Source organism: Sciurus carolinensis, chromosome 9 (assembly GCF_902686445.1).
Source record: "Sciurus carolinensis chromosome 9, mSciCar1.2, whole genome shotgun sequence".
Classification (NCBI taxonomy): Eukaryota; Metazoa; Chordata; class Mammalia; order Rodentia; family Sciuridae; genus Sciurus; species Sciurus carolinensis.
In genome coordinates this window covers 64,826,133-64,848,309 of record NC_062221.1, presented here as the reverse complement: position 1 = coordinate 64,848,309, position 22,177 = coordinate 64,826,133, and the positions used below count along the sequence as shown (strand labels likewise).

The 22,177-nt window shown below is 38.6% G+C and overlaps 1 protein-coding gene across 12 annotated transcripts in view; it reads left to right on the top strand.

Annotated features, from left to right (window-relative positions):
- Positions 1 to 7,787: 7,787 nt before the first annotated feature.
- Acap2 (ArfGAP with coiled-coil, ankyrin repeat and PH domains 2) overlaps positions 7,788 to 22,177 on the top strand; it is a 127,293-nt gene continuing 112,903 nt past the window's right edge. For all 12 annotated transcript variants that reach the window (XM_047563536.1, XM_047563535.1, XM_047563530.1 and 9 more), the window contains exon 1: positions 7,788 to 8,113. In XM_047563536.1, coding sequence (XP_047419492.1) covers positions 8,061 to 8,113 — 53 coding nt within the window. In that variant the 5' untranslated portion in view covers positions 7,788 to 8,060. The remainder of the gene's footprint in view (positions 8,114 to 22,177) is intronic.

Here is a 22,177-nt window from a genome sequence, read left to right as displayed (position 1 = left end):
CTGCAAAGATAAAAAGACCACAATGACATCAGCCAGGAGGTCTTGTGAATATACAAATCTCAAATTTCCATGCTGACCCAAATCCTGTTCCCAACAGAGTAATGTATAATGGGGATCAGAACAGTCAGAGTGCAAAGGAGATATTGTGTCACTGTGGTGGGGAGGTAACTGGGGAGATTTCATTTAAGTCAAATTTTAAGTAATGAAGCAGGACTTACCAGGTAGAGGGAGAAGGTCCATTCAGGAAAAACAGACACCAAGTACTAAATTGGGGCTGAGAAAGGGGCACCCTGAAACAGGTGAGAAAAATCTACTCATGGATGGCTGAACCCATTTGGATTAGATACTGGCAGGAAATAAAGCAGGAAAGGTTGGCAGGTGTTGGATATTTATAAAGCTAAGAAACTTGGAATTTTTCCTATGGATGTGTGATTTTCAAGTTATGCTCACTGGAGCTGAGTGTTCCTTGAAGTCCATGCATGGGTCATCTGGAGGCAGGAGCACGGAAAGGTTGACAGAGTTCTGGGTATCCTGCCCCTATTTAAACCACACTGATTCTGATTTTTATCTTTGTGGTGGGTATAGTGAAAGTCTTTTTCATTTCTATTTTGTAGTACTGAGGAATGAACCTGAGACACTACCACTCAGTTCTCCAACACTTTTCATTTTTTTTTTTTTGATGTTTGTTTTTGAGACAGGGTCTCACTAAGTTGCCTAGGCTGGCCTCAAACTTGCAAACCTCCTGCCTTAGCCTCCCAAATCTCTGGGATTACAACCATGCACCACTTCACCCCGCTAGATTTTTTTCTTTTAAACAAAGGGTTTCATGATTAAGTTTAAACATTATAGCACCAGGTGATGACAAACCACTGACAATTTTTAAGTAGGAAAGTGGTGTAAGTTTCCAAGGTGAAAAGAGTTGCCAACATTGTCAAGTGAGGAAATGTCAGGAAAACAAGTACTGAAAAGTATCCTTTGGGTTGGACAATTAGGAAGTGACCTGGGTGAACACAGTTGATGGGGTCAGGGTAGGAGATTAAGAATAGCATGCAGAGATAGTGGAATGAAGAGGAGGAGAAAATGTGGAGCCAGAGAGTAGAGACTACCCTCTTAAAAGAGTCTTAGCTATACAGCATGGAGGTAGATTTGGCAATAACCAGAGGGGGTTTTATTCAACTCATAAGTTCCCCTTTTTAGCTAACTGGATCTCTCATCTTCAAGGTCATGTGACTTCTGAAAGCTATATTTGTACATGGCTGCCCCCTTGACTGTAATCAATTAGCCCTTGATAGGGTACAGCATCCAAGTTGGGCCACTATTTTCCCCCAAGAAATTTAGAATTTGGGCCAAGGGATAAAGCCTGTTCTCTCTGGTTGTTTGGGTAATTTTGAGAGTTGGCTCCCGGAGAGTCAGATAAAGTGAGCTACAGGTGTGCAGATGTTGAAAGAAGATATATGGAAAAGGATGGATGGAAGGGAACAACCAGGTTGGCTTTACAGGCCATTTCCAAATCACATGCAAGCTAGGTGTGGTGGCACTCACCTGTAATCTCAGTGACTCAGGAGGCTAAGGCAGGAGGTTCACAAATTTGAAGCCAACCTCAGCAATTTAGTGAGGTCCTGTCTCAAAATAAAAAATAAAAAAGGACTGGAGATGTAGCTTAGCACCTGGTACCAACCATCCAACCACCCAAAAAATAAAAACCAAAACTCAGTTGCATTCAAGGTCCATGGAAATACTGCCATCTGGGTTCTGGGTTCTGCCATCTGATCATGAACCCTTTGTTTTTGGTTAACTCATATAGTTTCTCTTACTCATACCAAAATAACCCTTTCTGATACAGATGATATATGATTTCATTTCTCTCTCTTTTCTTCAAAGAGAAAAGAATGGACAGTTGAGTGAAAGTTTGATGACACAGAGAAAGAGGAGATAATAGGGCGATTCTCAGAATGAAGGTGTGGCATCCTGGGCCCAAGCTAGGAAGAGATGTATCTTCTTCTAACATAGATGGGAATGTAGATAAGTACATGGACTGGGGCTAGAAAGAGGATTCCGAATGCCTTACCAACTTTGTGAAGAATCAAGGTTATCTGCAGATCAGGAGATGGGTGTGCCTGGTTTGAGGAAAGACTCCAGTCATCGTGGGCCAGGATCTGACCACAGATCAACAGACAGACAAGCTGAAGATCTCAAGTATCTAGTGGAGGATGCAGGAACACTCAAACCCAAAAGCCTCACTCCCAGGCCTGCTCCTTTAAAACATAGATAGAATCACAACATTCTGCTGCTTAATTTTTTCCAATGGTTTTCCACTACTTTAAAATATAAATTGTTATTGATTAAATTATACTATGTACATGTATGAATATGAAAAAAATGAATTCCACGATTGCTTGTGTGTATCTCCCCAATTTTGCTCAGCAACTAAAAGTAGGGAAAGCAGAAGGAAAGTTTTGGATTGATCCAGAACTGGGTGTGTGAAACTGCCAGGAAATGACCTAGGGTGTTGGGAGGCTAGACGGGGTAGATGTGGACAGACTGGGAGGTGAAAAAGAGTACTAAAGGAGGGTGGGGTGTGAAGTGAATATACAGGAGTGACAACTGGGGACATCTAAGGTTGAGTTTGTGCGTGGAACATTCTGGGTGACTAAAGATTTTAAGTGGGAACATTTAAGGATTTTCTGAAGTGACATGTTTGAGGCAGATAAACTTTCTCCTCCATCTATAAATGACTCCATTTCCCACCAGTTACCCATATCTGAAATCTGAAATCGTTCTAGGAATTTAATCTTTTTCTTTCTCCCTCACATTTACTTGGTCCTTTCAATTGTATTTCCAAATATCTCTTTCTTTTTTTTTTCTCTTTCTTTCTTTCTTTCTTTTTTTTTTTTTTTTTTTTTTTTGGCTGGGGTCTTCCTAGATTACTCAGGTTGGTTTTGAATTCCTGGAGTTAAGAGATCTTCCTGTCTCAGCCTCCCCAGTGATGTGACTACAGGCCTATTCTAGGTCTTAAACATCTCTTGACTGTAACTGCATTGGTTGAAAATCTCAAAATTGCTTACAGTATTTAGTATCAGTCCTAATTATCCCTATTCCCTTGCCCCAGTCCCCTTTAAAGTGAGAATCAGACCATGTCAGGAAGTCACTTAATTCTTCCAGTGGTTTCCCATTGCTTTCAGATGCACTTACTGTGGGATACAAGATCCTTTGTAATCTGGCTACTGTTTCCCTCTTCAGCTTCATTTCTTACTTCTTTTTCAAAGCTGTATGCTCTATTTATAGCTCTTGAGGACCATGTGTTTCTCTGGCTTCTGTGCTTTAGTCACACAATTCCTTGTGACTAAAGGTCCTTGGAAAGATCTTCCTTGTCTTTTCTTGGATCTTACTCTTTCAAGATTCCTCACATCTGCAGAGATATGAGAACCCTTATTTCCCTCCCCAGGAGATTTAACTGTAGGAGTATGAAAAGCCCATTGTCCATGCTCTTGACATACAACATGATCTGAGAGCTCTAGGGGCAGAAGACTTTATTTTATCTGTTAAGCTTAGAGCCCACAATAAGTTATATCTAGCTAGAGTACTTGCTCAGTGGATATTATGATTATGATTATTTTGTGGTACTGGGGGTTGAACCCAGAGATACTTTACTACTGAGCTATATCCCCAGTTGTTTTGATTTTTTATTTTGAGGCAGGGTCTCACTTAGTTGCCCAGGCTAGCCTTGAACTTATGATCCTTCTGCCTCAGTCTCCCAAGTATCAATGGACATTACTGAACAAAAGAATGAATGAATATCAAAGTCATCTTAGCTGATGTCTAAGGTGATGGGGCGGAGGACTGTGAGTCAGGAGCTAAAGTCCTGCAAGAACATGAGAGTTCACTAGCTGTTTTATGGGGCCAGTTATCAACATTCTTATTTAGGGAAACTGCCTTGTCTATTACTCAACTGTCTTGCAGCTCCCATCCCTACTCTTAGCTCTGTACAAATGACAAAATTAAGTGATCCCATTTCCTCTATTGGCTTGCCAGGGACCCACAACCTCTGCAGCCTGAAAAGGTGAAAATATGAACTGGGTTAATGTGATTTTTCTCCTGAGATTTGGGAATTTGGAAACACACTGAAGTGGTTAACAATACTTGGAGCATAGGTTGAACAAATATTTGTAGAATTGTCAAGAAATAAATAGCACAAGTTGCAAAGTGGCTCTGAAACTTATTTTTATGACTTGTACAATGTTTCTTAATATTTTGAAAGGGTTTACATTATTTGAAAATAGGGAGATTCCACATTAAAATCCTGCTTCTTAGCTTCTCTTATAAAACTGAAGGTCTAGTGTGTTAAAACTGATGAGTACACAGGCTACATGCTCTCTGTTTACCAGTCTCCACCATTCCATACTACCTTCCCTTGGCCACCTTTATTCATTCACACTACCTTCTGGGTCCTTGTAACTGTCTGATAACCAGTGTGTAGAAGGAACCATTAGCAATGATGAATTATATGCAAGTTAGGTGAATAGGGGAACAGAGTCCATTACAGAGGAGAGAGGAAACTTGATGGGGGTGTCAAGAGTGTGGAAAGAAAGGATACAGACCCAGGAGAGGAAAACCAATTTCCAGAGGCACTTGAGTTCTTTCGCTTCCCTGTTCCAGTACTTGTCAGTGGCTGCCCTCATCTGAACTCCCTCTTTTTGAGAGAATTCCCTATGCAATTAGCCAGGCTAAGTCAGGGAATTATTAGGTACCTGGTGAATGATAACAACAAGGAAAGCAAGACAATGGTGGCTAGATTGCATCAGCCTCAAATAAGGAGTAATTCTTCCATGAAGACAAGACATAAATTGTAAGCTGTCAAGAGTTAGGCTCTTGCTGACCATATAAAATGAACCAGAAACACCAGGGAAGGAAGACTGAACAATCTCTGCTGAAGAGGCTATATGGTCAAAGGTATCTTCAGTAGCTGCATGCAGTAGTGCACACCTGTAATCCCAGTTACTTGGGAGGCTAAGGCAAGAGAATCAAAAGTTAGAGGACAGTCTGGGTAACTAGCAAGATCCTGTCTCAGAATTTTTTGAAAAGAACTGGGGCTCTCACTGAGTGGTGGAATGATTACTAGGCCCTGGGTTCAATCTCCAGTAATTTCTTTTTAAAGTATCCTTAGGGGAAATCAGAAGTATACTGGGAAAGGATATGGGTGTCTGGGGGTCCAGAGGGTTTGAAGGAAGGGACTAAGAAGTCCAGGACAAATAAATTTGGTAGAGATATAAGGTTTGATAATTTATGTACTTTTATAGGCTTGGTGACTAAGGTTCACTGTGTGTTGAAACCAGATGTCTGCATTTCAGCAAAAGAAGAAGGTTTCCAAGAGGAGGTGGCACTTGGACTGCAATTTTATTTTGTTTGTTTGCAGTGCTTAGGATCAAACCCAGGGCTTTCCATATACTAGGTAAGTGCTCTATCACTGAGTTATACATATATATATATATATATTTTTTTTTTAATTTTTAAAATTTTTTAAATTTTTTGTGGTGCTGGGATTGAACCCAGAGCCTTATGCATGTGAGGCAAGCACTCTACCAACTGAGCTATATCCCCAGGCCTCCTTAGCCATATTGTAGACAGGAGATGCTGCTCAGGCAGACAGAGCCACAAATACAAAGGCAGAATTCTCAAGGGGAGGGAGGGCAATTTGTAGTTAGGGTCTGGTGTCATGGAGCCTGTATTTGGCCTGAGTCACCTGACCAGTTATTTTTACATCTTGGGGCCTCAGTTTCCATTACTATAGGATAAGGATGATAATATTGTATTCTTCTATTCTAAGACCCACTGCTCCCACCCACTCCACTTTTAATTTAGAACATATCTTAATGTTGACACCCCCAAATACTAACTTTATCACAGGGAAGAGAAGAAAATTGTGTTAGCACTAGCTGAACATATACAAATTTACCCAACTACACAAAAATTTGTTCATTTGATAATTAGTTTAGTTATTTGCATTTGTGGTACCAGGCAGCTGAATTCTAATTTGGTCCCCCAAAGGGTCACCTTAGGTATCTTCTAAAAGGCTACATTGTGGTAGAGCATTAAAATAGTATTGTGTATACAGATTAGTTGTCATAAATCAGGAATGCAATTGAATGTAGTAGAAGTTACCAAAAGAGTATAATTTGACACAGAAGTTACAACACTAGAAAAGGTTGGCCTGGCCAGCTATGTATCTAACACTGAACATTTAACAATCAATAGTTTCTAGCTATCAAGAGAAGTTGTGTAGATTCCAGAGGTATGCAATTCAATTAAAAAATAAAATCAAGTTTATAACGAAAGAGCAAACATACATAATGCTTGCATATTCTTTGAAATGTCTTAACATTTACACTGTTACTTTCTAAAGGTGCTAAAGAGATCAAAATATAAACATAGGTTCTTAAAAACAGTATGCTCTAATACTATACTTAGGCACATGGTCAAAGGTTATATTAAGATTTCAGACTGCGAAAGCAAAATGGCTTAGACTGAACCTTTGATTATGGCACTGGATAAGAAAGTGGTGCAATTAAAATAACCGACATTACTGAACTATTACTATGTGGCACTGTTATGTAGACAACTCTATCAGGTCAGTGGAAAGCTAGGAGGTAAATCCAAGAACTTTGCCTCCAGATTCTTACTCAGTACCACTATGCTGTTAGAACACTGTACTTATGCATAATTAGGGATACACTCCTTTTTTTTTTTTTTTTTTTTTTGAATTGGGGATTGAAACCCACTTTGCCACTGAGCAACATCCCCAGTTCTTTTTATTTTTTAGTTTTATTTTGAGACACGGTCTCACTAAGTTGCTTATGGTCTTGCTAGATTTCTAAGGCTGGCCCCAAACTTGGAATCCTCCAGTTTCAGCCCCCCCAATCACTGGGATTACAGGGTGCACCACTGCACCTAGGTTCAATAGCATCTTAAGATCAAGGAATGTGGTAAATACTTGTAGAAACAGGTGATCAATATCTTAAAGGGTGCTAGAAAAAGCGGATCAGAGGGACAAGTGTTGCAAAGTGGAGTGCAATGAGTCTGGTCTTCAGAACCCTATCGTCGTAAAGCTGAGAAAACTACTGGGAGAAAAGTGTAAGGAGTGTCTTCTGCGGTTTTGACAGCATTCCTTCACACGAAACGCCCTCTCATACCTGTCTAAATCCTTCTATCTTTCGATGCCCATCCCAAATGACAGTTTCTTCAGGAAGTAGTCTCTGGTTATATGAAAGATGTATGTGGGAGCAATTTCCAAATTATTAAGCGATGGAATCAATAAGTAAAAAATGGATTTTAACATTAAAGCTGTCCTCCCTCTTCTGGTCTGTCTAAACTGAAAGGAAGCAGTGGCTTAGCCTATCTTTTCCTTTTATAATTTCTGTCCCTGCCCTCTTCAAATTTCTGCCAAAGCTGCTTTAAAGAGCAATCTTGCCAGAGCTGCAGGAGGCGGCTCCTTGGCGCTAGCAGTTCAGTAGGGCGGGGCTGGGGAAGCAGGAGGAGAGGCGGGGGCTCGGAGGGAAACGCGGAGAGATGTCACGTGACTTCCTTCCCGAGGAGCCTCAGCTGCCAGCCTCCCAGCAACGGTGTGTCCGCCCTAACGACGCCCGCGCAATCCCGGTTGGCCGTCGGGGGCGGTTGTGGCAAGGAGGTGCCCACGGTCACGCTGGTCATTGGATCCAACTGTTGTCGCTCAGGCACGTTGCCCCAGCGCCCGCAGGCGGTGCTGCCGGAAGCCCCGCCCATTTGGCCGCTGGGTTCGTGGCTGGCTGGCGGTGGCTGTCACTCCCGGCCTGTTTCCCCAAGGCCAGCGCTCTGCTGGGGGCGGGAGGAAGAGGGGCGGCCTGGGGCCTGACGAGCCGTCGCTGTCTTCGCGGATGCTATGACCAGCGGGCGAGGCGCCCTCCGCTGCTCCGCGCAGCGTTGTCGCGGCCGTAGTCCACCGAAGCCGTCTGGGTCCTCCTGTGCGGACGCTGCCGCGGCCCCCTCGGCTCTGCCCGCACTGCCCGCAAGACGAGGCGGACGGCAGGATGAAGATGACGGTGGATTTCGAGGAGTGTCTGAAGGACTCGCCCCGCTTCAGGTAACCGGCACGGCCGCCGGGTGCCTGGCCGGCGTCCTCCCCGGAAGCCGCCTCCCCGGGCGGTGGGGGCGTGAAAGCGGGCCCCGCGGAACCCGACGAGGGCCCCGCAGTCCGCGCCTTCCGACGGCGCGAGCGGCGGTTGCCTCTGCTTCCCACCCGGCGAGGGCACTGTAGCTCCCCCACCGGTCTTTCCCGAGGGTCGAGGCGTGGCCGGGAGGGGGCCCGAGCCTCGTCACCCTCTTTTCCTTGCCCTCTGCTTGGTGCGGAGCGCCCCGGAGACTTGTGCACCGCTCCCGCCCTGGAGGAAACGGGGTGCAACCGCGTTCCCGAAGTCTCGGCCCCTTTGCGGGCGCGCGCTTTCGCCCCCTTCCTCTTCTCGCTGCTCTTCCTTTCCCCTTCCTTCCGCTCCTTCTTGGTTTCCACCCCCTCCCCCACCCCCTCTTTGAGCGAGCTTTCAGGGCATCCTCTTGCAGTTCACTTAGTTCCTCTTTGCGCTTTTCCGCTCCCCTTACCCGGGGGAGGAAGGAGTAAGGGGCGAGCTGGGACGTCTGCTTTTGCTGCTTCTTGTCCCCTGCCAAAGGAGCGCTCAGGGAGGCGCTTGCAGTTGATTTGTTCGGGAATCGGGGGTGGGGGTGCTTTGACCAACCGCATTCCACCGACCCTAGTCCGTGACTGTCTTGCTTTTCTTTTCACAATAAGCTCTTCAGAGTGGGCAAGGCTGTCGAGAGGTACTGGGCTGAAGGCGAGGACTGGGAGAAGCCGTGCATTAATGTTTTGAGAACGGAAGTAGGAGGGCCCTGAAGATTGCATTTATGTTACTCTTCTAGCCGCCTCGGCCCTGAAGGGCCTGGATCATAGTCGGATGCTCCAGTGGATCTGTCACATAAATGGACCTGCTGGCATGCCTGTTTACTATGGACTACCCTACCTTCTATGTGAGAGGCAGCAGGCTTGAGTAGGTCCAGAATACATGCTCATTCCTAGGAACTCTTGAACTGTTTTGGAGAATGAAATTTTCTAAGTTCTATTTACAGTGCATTTGCAGGGCTGGCCTTCGACTTCGGACAAAATAAGGCCTTAAAACTTCCTTTAGATAGTGACGTTTTTTGAAAGCTTCCTCTGAGTATCTGTGTGTATGTGCCCGCTGATCTCCTTGCCAACCCTTGATTGTAATTCTTGCATCCTCTGCCTGAGAACTGTTCTCATCCTTACCACTGTTAATTTGATTTCCTATTCTCCTTTCAGTGAAAGAGAAGGAAAAAAGAAGTCTAAAATGAAGGAATACCTCCTTCTTAGAGAAAATTTAAGAACACTTTGACTTTTGATCTTTTTCTGGGTTTTAATTTTATTTGGAGCTTAGAGCTATAGCTTGTAAAAGAAACCTGGTTCGATTACTGTTGTTGCTATTAGATTTTGAAACTTTTATGTTATGGGTGAATTGAAGGACTCATCCACAAATGAATTGTCAAGAACATCCTTGCATGTTAATTTCCAGGACTGGGCTACAAATGAATTAATTTTTAAAGGGTACCTTAGAAAGTTCTGCTTTTTGTGATATTTCTGTTAGTATGACTAGCTGTTTATTTTAATGAAATAATCACAGCATTTTTCTCTTTAGAGAATGCAGTTTTATGCTCCCTTTATTTCACAGTTGAAATTTGATTTTTTAAAATAAACAATTTGAGAAGTGATTTGGAGATACTTCTAGCCATTGGTGTTGATTACAAACCTTGTAATGCCTTTGTTTTTAAAATAAAGAATCGTTGAATACAAAATAAAGGAAGATACTGATTAAGTTTTATAGTATAGCGAACTTTTGCTAAACATGGATGGAGTTTTTATTTTAATGAAGTTAGAGATTTTCAGGAGTTTTTTCCAGTATTTTAGTTATTTGTCAGCTGCAATTGGGAAAATATATCAATATTCCAAGAACTCAAGCATCTGTATACTTTGTTGAGGCTAGATTAGATTTGCAGTAGCAGGAAGAATGCCAAGAAATACAAGTCTCCTATTCACATTCTTTATACTTGTAGTTTTTCTATTACCTGTTTACTATGTAGATTTGTGTAGTAGTTGAATAATATATTTTATAAGTCTATTTACATGCTATTATGTATAGAATAGTACTTATTTTTGGAGTATTGGAAATCATATCAAATAGAAAATTTGTGAGAGCTGGACTTGTTTTTTAATTTAAAATTAGAAAAAAAACTTTTTTTGTGGCCCTGGGGATTGAACCCAGAAGTATTCTACCCATAAGCTACCTCCCTAGTATCTGTCCTCCACCCTGCCCTGCTTTTTAAAATTTATTTGAGACAGGTTCTCACCAAGTTGCCCAGGTGGCTTCGACTTGGAGTCCTCTTGCCTTAGCTGCTTCATAGCTGGGTTTACAGGTTGTGCCATCACTCCCAGCTGGCTTTGGTTTATTGATAGCAAGGCAACTGCACTTCTAGTGTCCCTGATCTATTGTGCCATTTTTACATTAATTTTTTTTTTTTTGTAATGCGGATTGAACCCAGGAGTGCTTCATCACTGAACTAAATCCCCAGTTCTTTTTTATTTTTTATTTGAGACAGGGTCTCACTCAGTTACCTAGGGCCTCACTAAATTGCTGAGGCTGGCCTCGAACTTGTTATCCTCCTGCTTCAGCCTCCAGAGTTGCTGGATTACCGGTGTGTGCCACCATGCCCAGCCATCTTTACACTAATTCTTATTTTATTTTCTTTCACTTATGAAGATGAACCTTATGGCATTTAAATCTGGTGTGTGCATATAACTGCCTTGGGTACTGTAGAATGAACGCAAAAGGCAAATTTTGCTGGAGAAAACTTTTACAGCTGTTCAAGCTTTAAAACATTCATTTTCCTGTTAAATGGATGAGAAAATAGGAGGGGGAGGGTTGAATAGGGAGAGAAGGTTGTTGCAATTGCAACATTGTCTTTAGTAATTTGAATAAACCCAGTGGTTACTTGTACATTCCAATGAACCTTTTTTTTTTTAGATTGGAGGGCACATTTCATTGTGTAATTTTGGGTTATTTAGTTTTAAAACACCAGTCTAAAGTCAGCTTAAAGGTCAGAATCTTGTTCATTTAAAAATCTACAAGAATATAATGTCTCAGTGTACTTTTTTTTTTTTTTTAGTGGAAATTTTACAATTCGCCAAAAACATCCACATTTAATATTTGAATTTGGGTGCTAAATTGTATGTAGTTCTTAAAAATTCATAAACTTGCAATAAAGTTTGTTTCTTTATTTAAATATATTCTGGCTCACTCAGGAAGTGAATATTTTGTTGAAATAAAAAGTTAAATTGAAATTTTCTGGATGATGAAAAATTTTTGTGTTGACCAATGTTCAAATATAAAATGTTGGCCTAAGTAAACTTTCAACTACTATAATAACCTATCTGCTATTTGACTTTTTATCCTTTATCAGTGTCTATTTTGCATCATCCTGAAGGTTTTCACTTGTAGATGTGATATTTGTTCAATAACTTAGAAATTAAAAATTTTTAAAAAGGTGTTTTTGGGTGTAGGGTTTACTGGGTAAAAGACATTGGAATAGAATGTCACTATATATTTTGGTTATATTTATGGTTAAACTGGTGCCAGTCCTGACTGATTTGCCAGTTTATATTCCATTTTTATAACAGATAAATGGCACCTTCATACACTGAAAACACTCTGAACTGGCACTTTATACATCAGAAATATGGTGGGCCAAGGGAATAAGAGGAAATGTGTTTTCATCTCTGAAGTAGTGGGATGGAATTATAATTTTAGTATCAAAATACAGGAATCCTGATATTTCTTATTGAAACTTCTAATTCATCATTTGATATAATATCACTTCAGTTGATATAAATAAATACAAGTTTTATATGTGTCAGACCTCAGACTAAATGCTCTTTTAGTTACTTTCTCATTCAACTGTTGAAATAGCCAATGGAATAGGAATTATTTTCCTTACTTTTTAAATGTTTATAAGAATTCCAAACTGGATATTTGAAAGATTAATTGACTTTCTTAATAGTAGGTTTTCAAAATGATGGACCTGGAAGTGAATCTACTCATTTACAGTAGGCTTTACCTTCTTATCTGTGGTTTACTTTCAAGGTTTCAATTATTTGCTATCAGTCTTGGTCTTAAAAATATTGAATGGAAAATACAGAAATAATTCACAAGTTTTAAAAAATTTGCTTTTCTGAGTAGTGTTTTGAAATCTCATGTTGTCCCTGCTCCCTGTGATGCTGGCTATTTGGAAATGCCTTTAAGTGAAAAGGTGAAAACTCTGACTTAACTAGGGAAAGAAAAGAAATTGTATGTTGCTGGTATAATGGCACATGTCTGTAATCCCAGTGACTCAGAGGCTTAAGCAGGAGGACTGTAAATTTGTAAATTTGAGGCAATTTAGAGAGACCTGTTGCAAAAAAAAAAAAAAAAAAAAAAGTTTAAAAAGGAAAGGGGCTTTAGTTTAGTAGAGCACTCCTAGGTTCAATCCCCACAAACAAGAAAAATGGCAGGGGGTTGGAGGAGACATTGTATCCTGAGGTTGCTAAGATATATGGTAAGAATGAATCTTCAGTCTCTGAAATTATGAAGACAGAAATAAATTTATCCTAGTTTTTCTGCCATTTCTCAAACTGCAAAAGTTATGGACATGGTATTCAGTAAGTGCTTATTTAAGATAAAAAGACAAATTTATGGGTGGAAGACATGAACTGAACATGTGTTCTGATTGATGGCAACGTGTTGTGCCTGAACATGTTTAGCCTATGCAAAGACTTTAACAAAGGATTCCCTAAAAGGAGTGATACCAAACTAGTTACTGCAAGGGATGGTTACACAGATCCAAGTATATGTATATACTGAAAAATATAAAAATTGCTGGAGAGGCTGCATCTACTAATGAAGAAGCTGCTCCCATATTTTCAGTAGACTTGAAGAAGTTGGATAAGGATACCATCCAAAGCAAGTCTTCAGTGAGGAAACTGGGGTCTTCTGGAAGAAAACGCCCAATAGAACCTTACTCAGAAAAGTGCAAAGTAGACACCAGAGCATAAATTGTGGAGACAGTAACTTCTGTTTAGAGTGTTCTTCCAAAAGTTTTTGGCAAAAAACCCCTTCAACTACTGAGGATCCCCAACTGTTGGTGTCTTCTCCTGACATCCTACTATTGACATCATCTTGCCTCAATTCAGGATTATTTGAAGCAGATGAATAGTAGCCCAACACTATGTCACAATGCCTCTGTCATATATCTCACTCTCTCTTAGTACATAGGCATTGTAATCCCCTTGTGTCATTTCAAGAAGTGTGACAGTATGAGAGACCAACATTCACATAACTTTTATTAACGTTATTGTTATAATCATCCTAGTTCTTATTATTTATCATTACTGATCTCTTGTGCCTCATTTATAAATTAAACTTTATCATAGGTAGGTACATTTTGGAAAATGTGTAGTATATATAGGTTTGGTACTATCTAAAAGTTCAGGTACCCCTTTTGGGCCTTGGAATGTGTCCCTCGCAGATAAGGGGGGATGACTGTACTGTTGGAATCATATTCCAACTAATGAAGATATGTAAGACAAAAGTTCAATCATTCATGTTGTGGATATTGAAACAAAGTAGATGAACAAACTTCCCTTAATTTTGTGAAAGGAAAGCAGCAGAGGTCTAGGATAGGGCCTACATAAGCCAGGAGCAGTGGCCTATTCCTATCCCCATTCACTTGGGAGGCTGAGGTAGGAGGATCGCTTGAGCCCAGCGGTTCAGTGGCTGCTGATTTGGTGTGTGCACTGTATTGGTAGTGGGATCATGCCAGTGCCCACTACATCTGAGCACCATAGTAAGACTCTTAAAATCTACAACACTGAGCTAAAAGAAGCACTTCAGAGCTGAAAGAGAGAAAAGAGAAGAGGGGGGAACATATGTAAATTTTTATGTTTGGAGTATTTAAGAAGGTGGAATGAACAACAAAAAGCCTGAGGACCCAGCATGGTAAAAATTTAACTCTGAAATAATGTCAGAGTGAAAGATAAGTCATGAAGAGAACTATTGTGAAGCTACACACACACACACACACACACACACATGCATACATATGTGTGTATATGTATATATTTGAGATTACACAAACTCCTGTTTCTGTTGAATTGTATCTAGAAGAATGGAGGTTAGATGCGAAGCATATGAGTAAAACATTGAGAATGATTTGGGTGATTATATTACTATTTTATTTCAGAGATAAAGACATGTTCTAAAAAGGAAATTGAATTGATATAGTCTTACAACAGTGTGTGTATTATTGAATAATACAATATCCTTCGCTGGAGTATGGTCAGTTTCTCCACTTAAATCCTCTGTATATTTTTTTGTGATGCCATAGACCTACTTGAATTTATTTATTTATTTTTGCAGTGGTGGGTATTTAACCCAGGGTCTTGTGCATGTTAGACAAGCACTTTACCACTGAGCTACCCTCCCAGCCCATACTTGAATGTATTTATGCATTTATTTATTGGTACTGGATTGAACCCAAGAATGGTTACTACTGAGCTACATCCCCAGCCCTTTTTATCTTTTATTTGAAACAGGGTCTTACTAAGTTGCTGAGACTGGACTTGAACTTGTGCTTCTCCTGTCTTAGCTTCCCTAGTAGTTGGGATTACAGGTGTGTGCCATACCCAGCTTTATTGAATTTAAATACAAAATTTTTCATTGCTTTGAAAAAAAAATATGACTGAGTGTTGAGGTATAAAACTGGCAGAACAGTTTAATTGAAGGAAGGCAGTGGAATGTGGGCAGTCGGATGATTAATATCAGGATTTAACTTATGTATTTGAGAGTCATTTCGAACAAAATTTGAGCAGATGTGAGCAGAGTATGTATACTTTTGACTCATGGAAAATCAAAGTTGATGAAACTATTTTGATTTTTGGTGTTTTTTTTTTTTTTTTTTTTCCCCCCAGAGATGAGTTTATTTTTAAGTAAACAAAACTTTTCCTGTTCATTTATTTTTTTTCACTTTTGTTGGTATGTGCTTTACTTTGATTTCAGTTTTTGCACCTTGAGAAACTTCATAGGAAGTTAAAAATTTACTCATTTTGTTTTTATTAATTGTAGTACTGGGGATTGAACCCATGTCCTCCGTATGCTATGTAAGAACTCTACCACAGAGCTACAACTTCAGCCCTTTTTAAACATTTTTATTTTGAGAAAGGGTCTTAGTAAATTGCCCTAAGCCTGAGCTTGAATTTTTTAATCTTTATCAGTGTCTCTGGAATGGCTGGTAGCTGGATTACAGGCCTGTGCCACTGCTGGTTTCCTTGGATTTTAATTCCAAGTATTTAAATTAACTGTGGTGGTTTACATTTGTAATCCCAGTGACTCAGTAGGCTGAGGATTGAAAGTTCTCAGCAACTAAGCCAGGCTGTCAAAATAAAAAATAAAAGGGCTGGGGATGTAGCTGGGTGGTAGAACACCCCTGAATTCCATCCCTAGTACCAGCAAACAAAACAAAAACCAAAGTTAGACCTTTGTTAAGGAAGGAGAGTGAGTTTTGGAGGTTTATTTCAAGTGGTAAGTTTTTATGAATAAACATATAAACATAATAACATATCTTCTAGCATATATCATTTAATTTAAAAACTTTCATGTTTCTTTCAAGGCTTGTTTACTGGCTAAGAGCTATCTAATTTTTGTTAAAAAATCGTTTTGATTTTCCTTGATATTTGAAGGCTATTTGCAAAATAGTATAGAACACTAGGTTTTTTTTTTTTTTAGCACAGTGTCTTTTTTTCTCCCATCTGTATTGTTTAGCTTAAAGTTTGCTAATTCTTTTTTATAGGTTTTTTTAGTTTAATTTTTTGAAATCATAAACTGAGTATATGCTTTCTTTTCTTTTAAGCAGGTCCAGATAATACAGGAGGCTATAAAATGTAAACTAAATTATCTTCCCATCCCACTTACCCACTCTCAAAGCCCATTCCTGTTCCTAAACTGTAGCCATTTTCACTGTGTCTAATCTTAAATTAATCTGGTAGATATCACCATACTTTTACTTTTTAATGGTTTAGTCAATCTATTAATAAATATTTTTCTCTGTATGTATGTATATGTATACACACATACACACATAGTGTTATTTTTAAGGTCGTTTACATATTGTACATATTTATATGTATAAAATGTATATTTAACATCTCAGACATTTATCATTTCTTTGTGTTAGGAACGTTCAGCTCTCTTCTCTACCAGTCACTTTGAACATTCAATTAATTGTTGTCAACCTTAGTTGTTACTCTACTGTGTTAGAACATTAGAAGTTATTCCTTCTCTTTGACTGTACCCATGCACCTGTTAACCATCCTTTCTCCTTATTGATAAACTGATAATTTTTCAGTTAACAGTCCTACTTAGAAAATCTAAGCTGGATGTGGTGTGCATGCTTGTAATACCAGCACCCTGGGAGGCTGAGGCAGGAGGATCACAAGTTGAGGCTAGCCTGGGCTGTGTGGAGACCCTTTCAAAATAAGTAAAAAGTGCAGCTCAGTATTAGAGCGTCCCCAGTGCTGCAAAAAAAAAAAAAAAAAAAAAAAAAAAAAGAGAAGAAAAGGAAATCTAAATTGGACACTTGAATACAATGAGATATTTAAAATAAACTATAAGATTTTTAAGTGATTTTAAAAAATTGTTTCTAAGTTGCTTTTCATACTCCCCAATTAATTGGAATAAGTGTGCTTTTGGAAGGTAACTTTGGAAGCACACTTTAATTTGGAGATCTGTAATCTTAATCCATATTTTTTTCTTCCTTGTGTCCTCCCTCCTTCCCTTCTTCCCTTCCTCCCTTCCTTCTTTTGATTGAACCTGGAGCTTACACATGCCAGGCAAGTGCCCTAACACTGAGCTACATCACCAGCCCAGTGTCTACTTAAATCATTCTGATTATCTATTGCTGTGTTTAACAAACTAACCTAAAATGTAGTGACTTAAACCATTTTATTTTGCTTACAATCATGGGTACAAGTTTGGACAGGAGCTGATTGGATGCCTAATCTCTGATCCATTCATAACCTCAAGTGAGGTAGCTGAGGCTGGAAGGTCTGCTTCTAGCATGACTTCTTCATTCGTTGTGTCTGTCCCCCTGGCACTCTTTGGTCTTTCTGTCCTTTCTTCACATGGCTCTCATTCAGTGCTTTTCTATGTGCTTTGGACTTTTCATAGCATGCTACTATTAGAGTAGTTGTTCTAAGATAAATGTTCCTTTCTAAGGGACAGGAGTTGAAGCGACTGGCCTAGCTAAGGACTATGCCTACAACAGGCACAACATCAATTTCACCGTGTTTTGTTTGGAGTAGTCCAGGGACGACCCAGACTCAAGGGCTGGGATAGGGTGTAGAAACAGACTCTACATCTTAATTGGGGAATGGCAAGGTCACATTGCAGATGATAGAGTGTGGCCATCTTTGAAGAATGCAGGCTACTACGCATTATGTCCAAAAGTGCCTTAGGAAACCATGATGAAGAAAATTATTAACATTGAGTAAGATTTTAAAGCTAAAGCAGTTCTGTCTCTCCATGTGCTGACCTCCACCTAGTATCATACAGCCCAGAAGACGAGATGGCAAATAGTGGTACCACTCTCCTGTACTTCCCAACCTCCAGAATCATAGCCAAATAAACTCCTATTTTTTGTGTTTTGTTTGTTTTGTTTTGCTTTTTGTACTGAGGCTTGAACCCAGGGGCACTTTACCAGTGAACTATATCCCCAGCTCTTTTTATTGGAAACTGGGTTTTTGCTAAGTTGCTGAGTCTGACCTCCAACTAGTGATCCTCCTGCCTTAGCCTCCTGAGTTGCTGGAATTATAGGTGTGCACTACCATGTCTGTCAATTTCTGTTCTTTATAAATAAAACAATAACGCCAAAGGAAGCTATTTTTGTCTGTCAAATTGACAATTTTAAGAATTCCTAGTACTGCAAAAGGTTTAGGGAAATATCTTCATAGTATTAGAATGAATGTAATGTTAGAACATTTTGTTTGTGTGTGTGTGTAGTACTGGGGATTTAACTCAGGGATGCTTAATCACTGGGCTACATCTCCAACCTTCTTTATTTTTTATTTTGAGATAGGGCCTTGCTTAGTTGCTGAAACTGGCCTTGAACTTGTGATCCTCCTGCCTCAGCCTCTGGAGTGCTGGATTACAAGCGTGCACCACTGCACCTGGTGGTAGAGCTTTTTTTGAAGGTCATATTAATATCAAAATTTTTGGTGGAATTTAAAAATACTTATATTTTGCTTTGGCATATTTATATCTTGGAATATCTTCTAAGAATAATAGGGTAAGTGTGTGCAGTATGAGAACAAGGATATTAGAGCAGTGTTTATCAGCACATAGGAAAAGGGCAAATAATGTGAAATGTTGGCAAAGTAGAATATTTAGCAATTGAAATATAATGTCAACTAATATGTATAAAGTGCTTTTACTAGGATCATTTTAAGTACTTCATACATTTATTTCTTATAACAACTATATGAGGTATATACTACTATTATTCCTGTTTACAGAGGTGAAAACTAAGGCATAGAGAAATCTCACAGCTATTAAGTGGTGGAAGAATTTGAACTCGGTTAGTTGGCTCTGCATCTAACTCGAATCTAAGCCACAAGTTGACAGACAATGGCCTGCATGCTTCATGGCTGTGCAATCTGTGTAGTTGCCCAGGGACCCTGTGGCTTTGACATTTTGAATTATTTTTAAGCATGTGGTCCCACTTTTGTTTTTCTTTTCCTTCTCTTTTTCTCTCTTTCTTCACTGGTCCTTGCAAATTTATATCATAATTTCTACCTGTGAGCTCAGATTTTACATTTTTTAAAGTTAAAAAATTATATTTTATGACACGTGAACTTATATCAAATTTCAATATCCTATTATAAACTTGCATTGGAACATAGTAATTTGCATTGAAACCCATTACATATTGTCTATGGCAGCTTTAAAATATTTTTGCTACAATTGCAGTGTTGAGTACAGTTGGCTTTCCATTTCTTTGGGTTCCACATCTGCAGATTCAATCAATTACAGATTGAAAATATTTGGAAAAAAAGTTTGTACTGAGCATGCACAGACTTTTATTATCTGTACATGCTAAGCAATAAACAGTATAACAAACTATTTACATAAAATTTACAGTTTATTAGGTATTATAAATAATGTAGATATTTTAAAAAAGTGTACAGGAGGATGTAATGCAATTACTGTGTCATTTTATGTTAGGAACTTGGGCACCTACAGATTTTGGTATCCACTGAGGGTCCTGGAACCCATCCCCCACTGATACTAAGGGATGACTGTATTACTATCTGATGCTTTAAAGAAAGTTTGCCAACTTCTTCTCTAACCATTGCATTTTTCAACTTTTCATAAAAGAGAAAGAGTGTGGATTTCAATTATGCAGATGATGTCTATGATAAAAGTGAAAGAAAGCAGATTAAAGAAATTAATTAGAACATATAATATGACATTGCATATGTCAAAAGATATACATTACATAGCCTAGAGGGAGGAAGGGAAGGGGAAAGGTTGATCAATGGTACTAAGCTACAATAGTTAGGAGTAAGAAGTTCTGGTGTATGACTACATATAACAGTTACATACTGTATATTTTAGAAAGCTAGAGAAAGTATTTTGAAGGTTTTTAAAAAATGATAAATGTTTGAGAAGATGGATATACTTAAACTGATTTATAAATTGTTTATTATTTTGTATGGTGTTGGAGACAAACCTTGAACCTCACACATATTAGGCTGTTTAGCCTTGCTTTAAAACATTACATAGTGTATACATGTATTAAAACATCACATAGTATATTATAGGTACAAATTTCATGTTTTTATATACCAGTTAAAAAAATTTAAAAGTCTGAAAAGACTACACACATTTTATTTCTGGTTTTGAACATTTATTTATTAATTTTGTAGTGCTGGGAACCCAGGGACTTGCTGTTTTTAAAGTATTGTTTACAATAATCAGTGTTATCAGTAAAAATCCAGACATATTACTGGGGAAAAGAAAGCAATATATTTTCCCCCCTTTCTCCCACAACTTTTTATTTTAAAAATATTCAGACTTACAGAAGAGTGAAACAATTGTGCAGTGAACATCTACAAACTCAATTTGGATTTACCAGTTAATATATTTTAGCCCATTAACTCTGTATATTTGTGTCCCTATTTTACACAAAATTTACATACCTATATACACAGAACACATATTTTCCCCCGAATCATTTGAATTTTGGTATGCATCTCCTAAAATAAGGAAATACTCCCATACTCCATTTATAACCCTAACAATAATTATACCTTCAAATTTTCTCAATTGTGCCAGTAATATCTTTTATAACTAGACTTTTTTTTTTTTTTCTTTCCTCTTCAATTCAGTATCAGTCAAGATTCATGCAGTGGGTTGTTTTTGCTTTTAGCCAACTGTACATTCTTGATTTATTTAATCCATTTTAAATTGGTTTGATTTACTCATTAAGAAATTTTGGGATGGATACCATGGTGCATTCCTATAATCCCAGCAGATCAGGAGGCTGAGGCAGGAAGATCACAAATTCAAAGCCAGCCTCAGCAAAAGCGAGGTGCTAAGCAGCTCAGTGAGACCCTGTTTCTAAATAAAATACAAAATAGGGTTGGGTATGTGCTCAGTGGTTGACTGAGTGCCCCTGAGTTCAATCCCCAGTACCTCAAAAAAAAAAAAAAAAAAAAAAATTGGATCATCATGGAGCCAGGAGAGATCTCAGTTGTATCTAGGATCTTGATTTGGGTAGAAGTTCAGTCATGCAAGATGTTGTATGTCGGGCTGGGAGATAGCTCAGCTGGTAGAGTGCTTGCCTTGAAAGCACAAGACCCTGAGTTTGATCCCCAGTACCACAAAAAAAAAAAAAATAAAAAAAAAGTTGTATGTCATGTTACAGATTTTGGTGGATCATAATAGGAAACAATGGGAAACTAGAGGTGACATTTTCAAATTTCACATCTTTTCAGGCAAAATATTTTAGTGTATTACAATATGGGACAAAAAGATATGGTTTTGGACAAAACTAATACATTCTGAAATGATATGAGAAAGTTAATCATGAAATGGATATGAAATATTAAGAAATTAATTTATATAGGGTATTGGTAAAGATGTTTGTTTATAATCCTTATTAAAAATCAGTAAAATAATAGTAAAATAATACAGGGGTCTGGGATTTATGTTAAAATACATTAGCATTAATATATACAAATCAGTAATAATACAGTACACAATAGAATCAAGTATAAAAATCACATGATCATCTCAATAGATGCAGAAAATTCCTTCAACAAATTCAGTACCTCTTCATAATAAAAGCCCTAAGAAACTAGAGAAAGAAGGATCTTACTTCAGCATTATAAAGCCTATATATGACAAACCCAAAGCCAACATCATAGTAAATGGGGAAAGCCAAAGCATTTTCTTTAAAATTAGGAACAAGAAAGGGATGCTCATTCTCACCACTCCTATTCAATATAATACTTGAAATTTTAGCCAGAGCAATTAGGCAAGAGAAAGAAATAAAAAGGATACATATAGGAAAGTAAGAAGTCAAATTAGTTCTATTTGCAGATGATTATACTGTAGTTAGAAGATCCTAATGCTCCACCAGAACACTTCTAGGTGTGATAAACAGTTTAGCAAAATAGCAAAATAGAACATTAACTTACAAAAATCCGTAGCTTTTCTATATATCAGTAGTCAACCCACTGTGAAAGAAATCAGGGAAAAATGCCATTCACAATAGCTTCAACAAACAACAATGACGATAACCTTGGAATAAGGACTGGGAGTGTAGCTCAGTGGTAGAGTGCTTGCTTGCCTTGAATGCATAAGTCCCTGGGTTCCATCCCCGGCACTGCCAAAAAAACAACCAAAAAAAAAAAAAAAACTTCCCAAACTATCCAAGAAGGTGAAAAACCTCTACAATAAAAATTACAAGACACTGAAGAAAAAAAAGAAATTGAAAA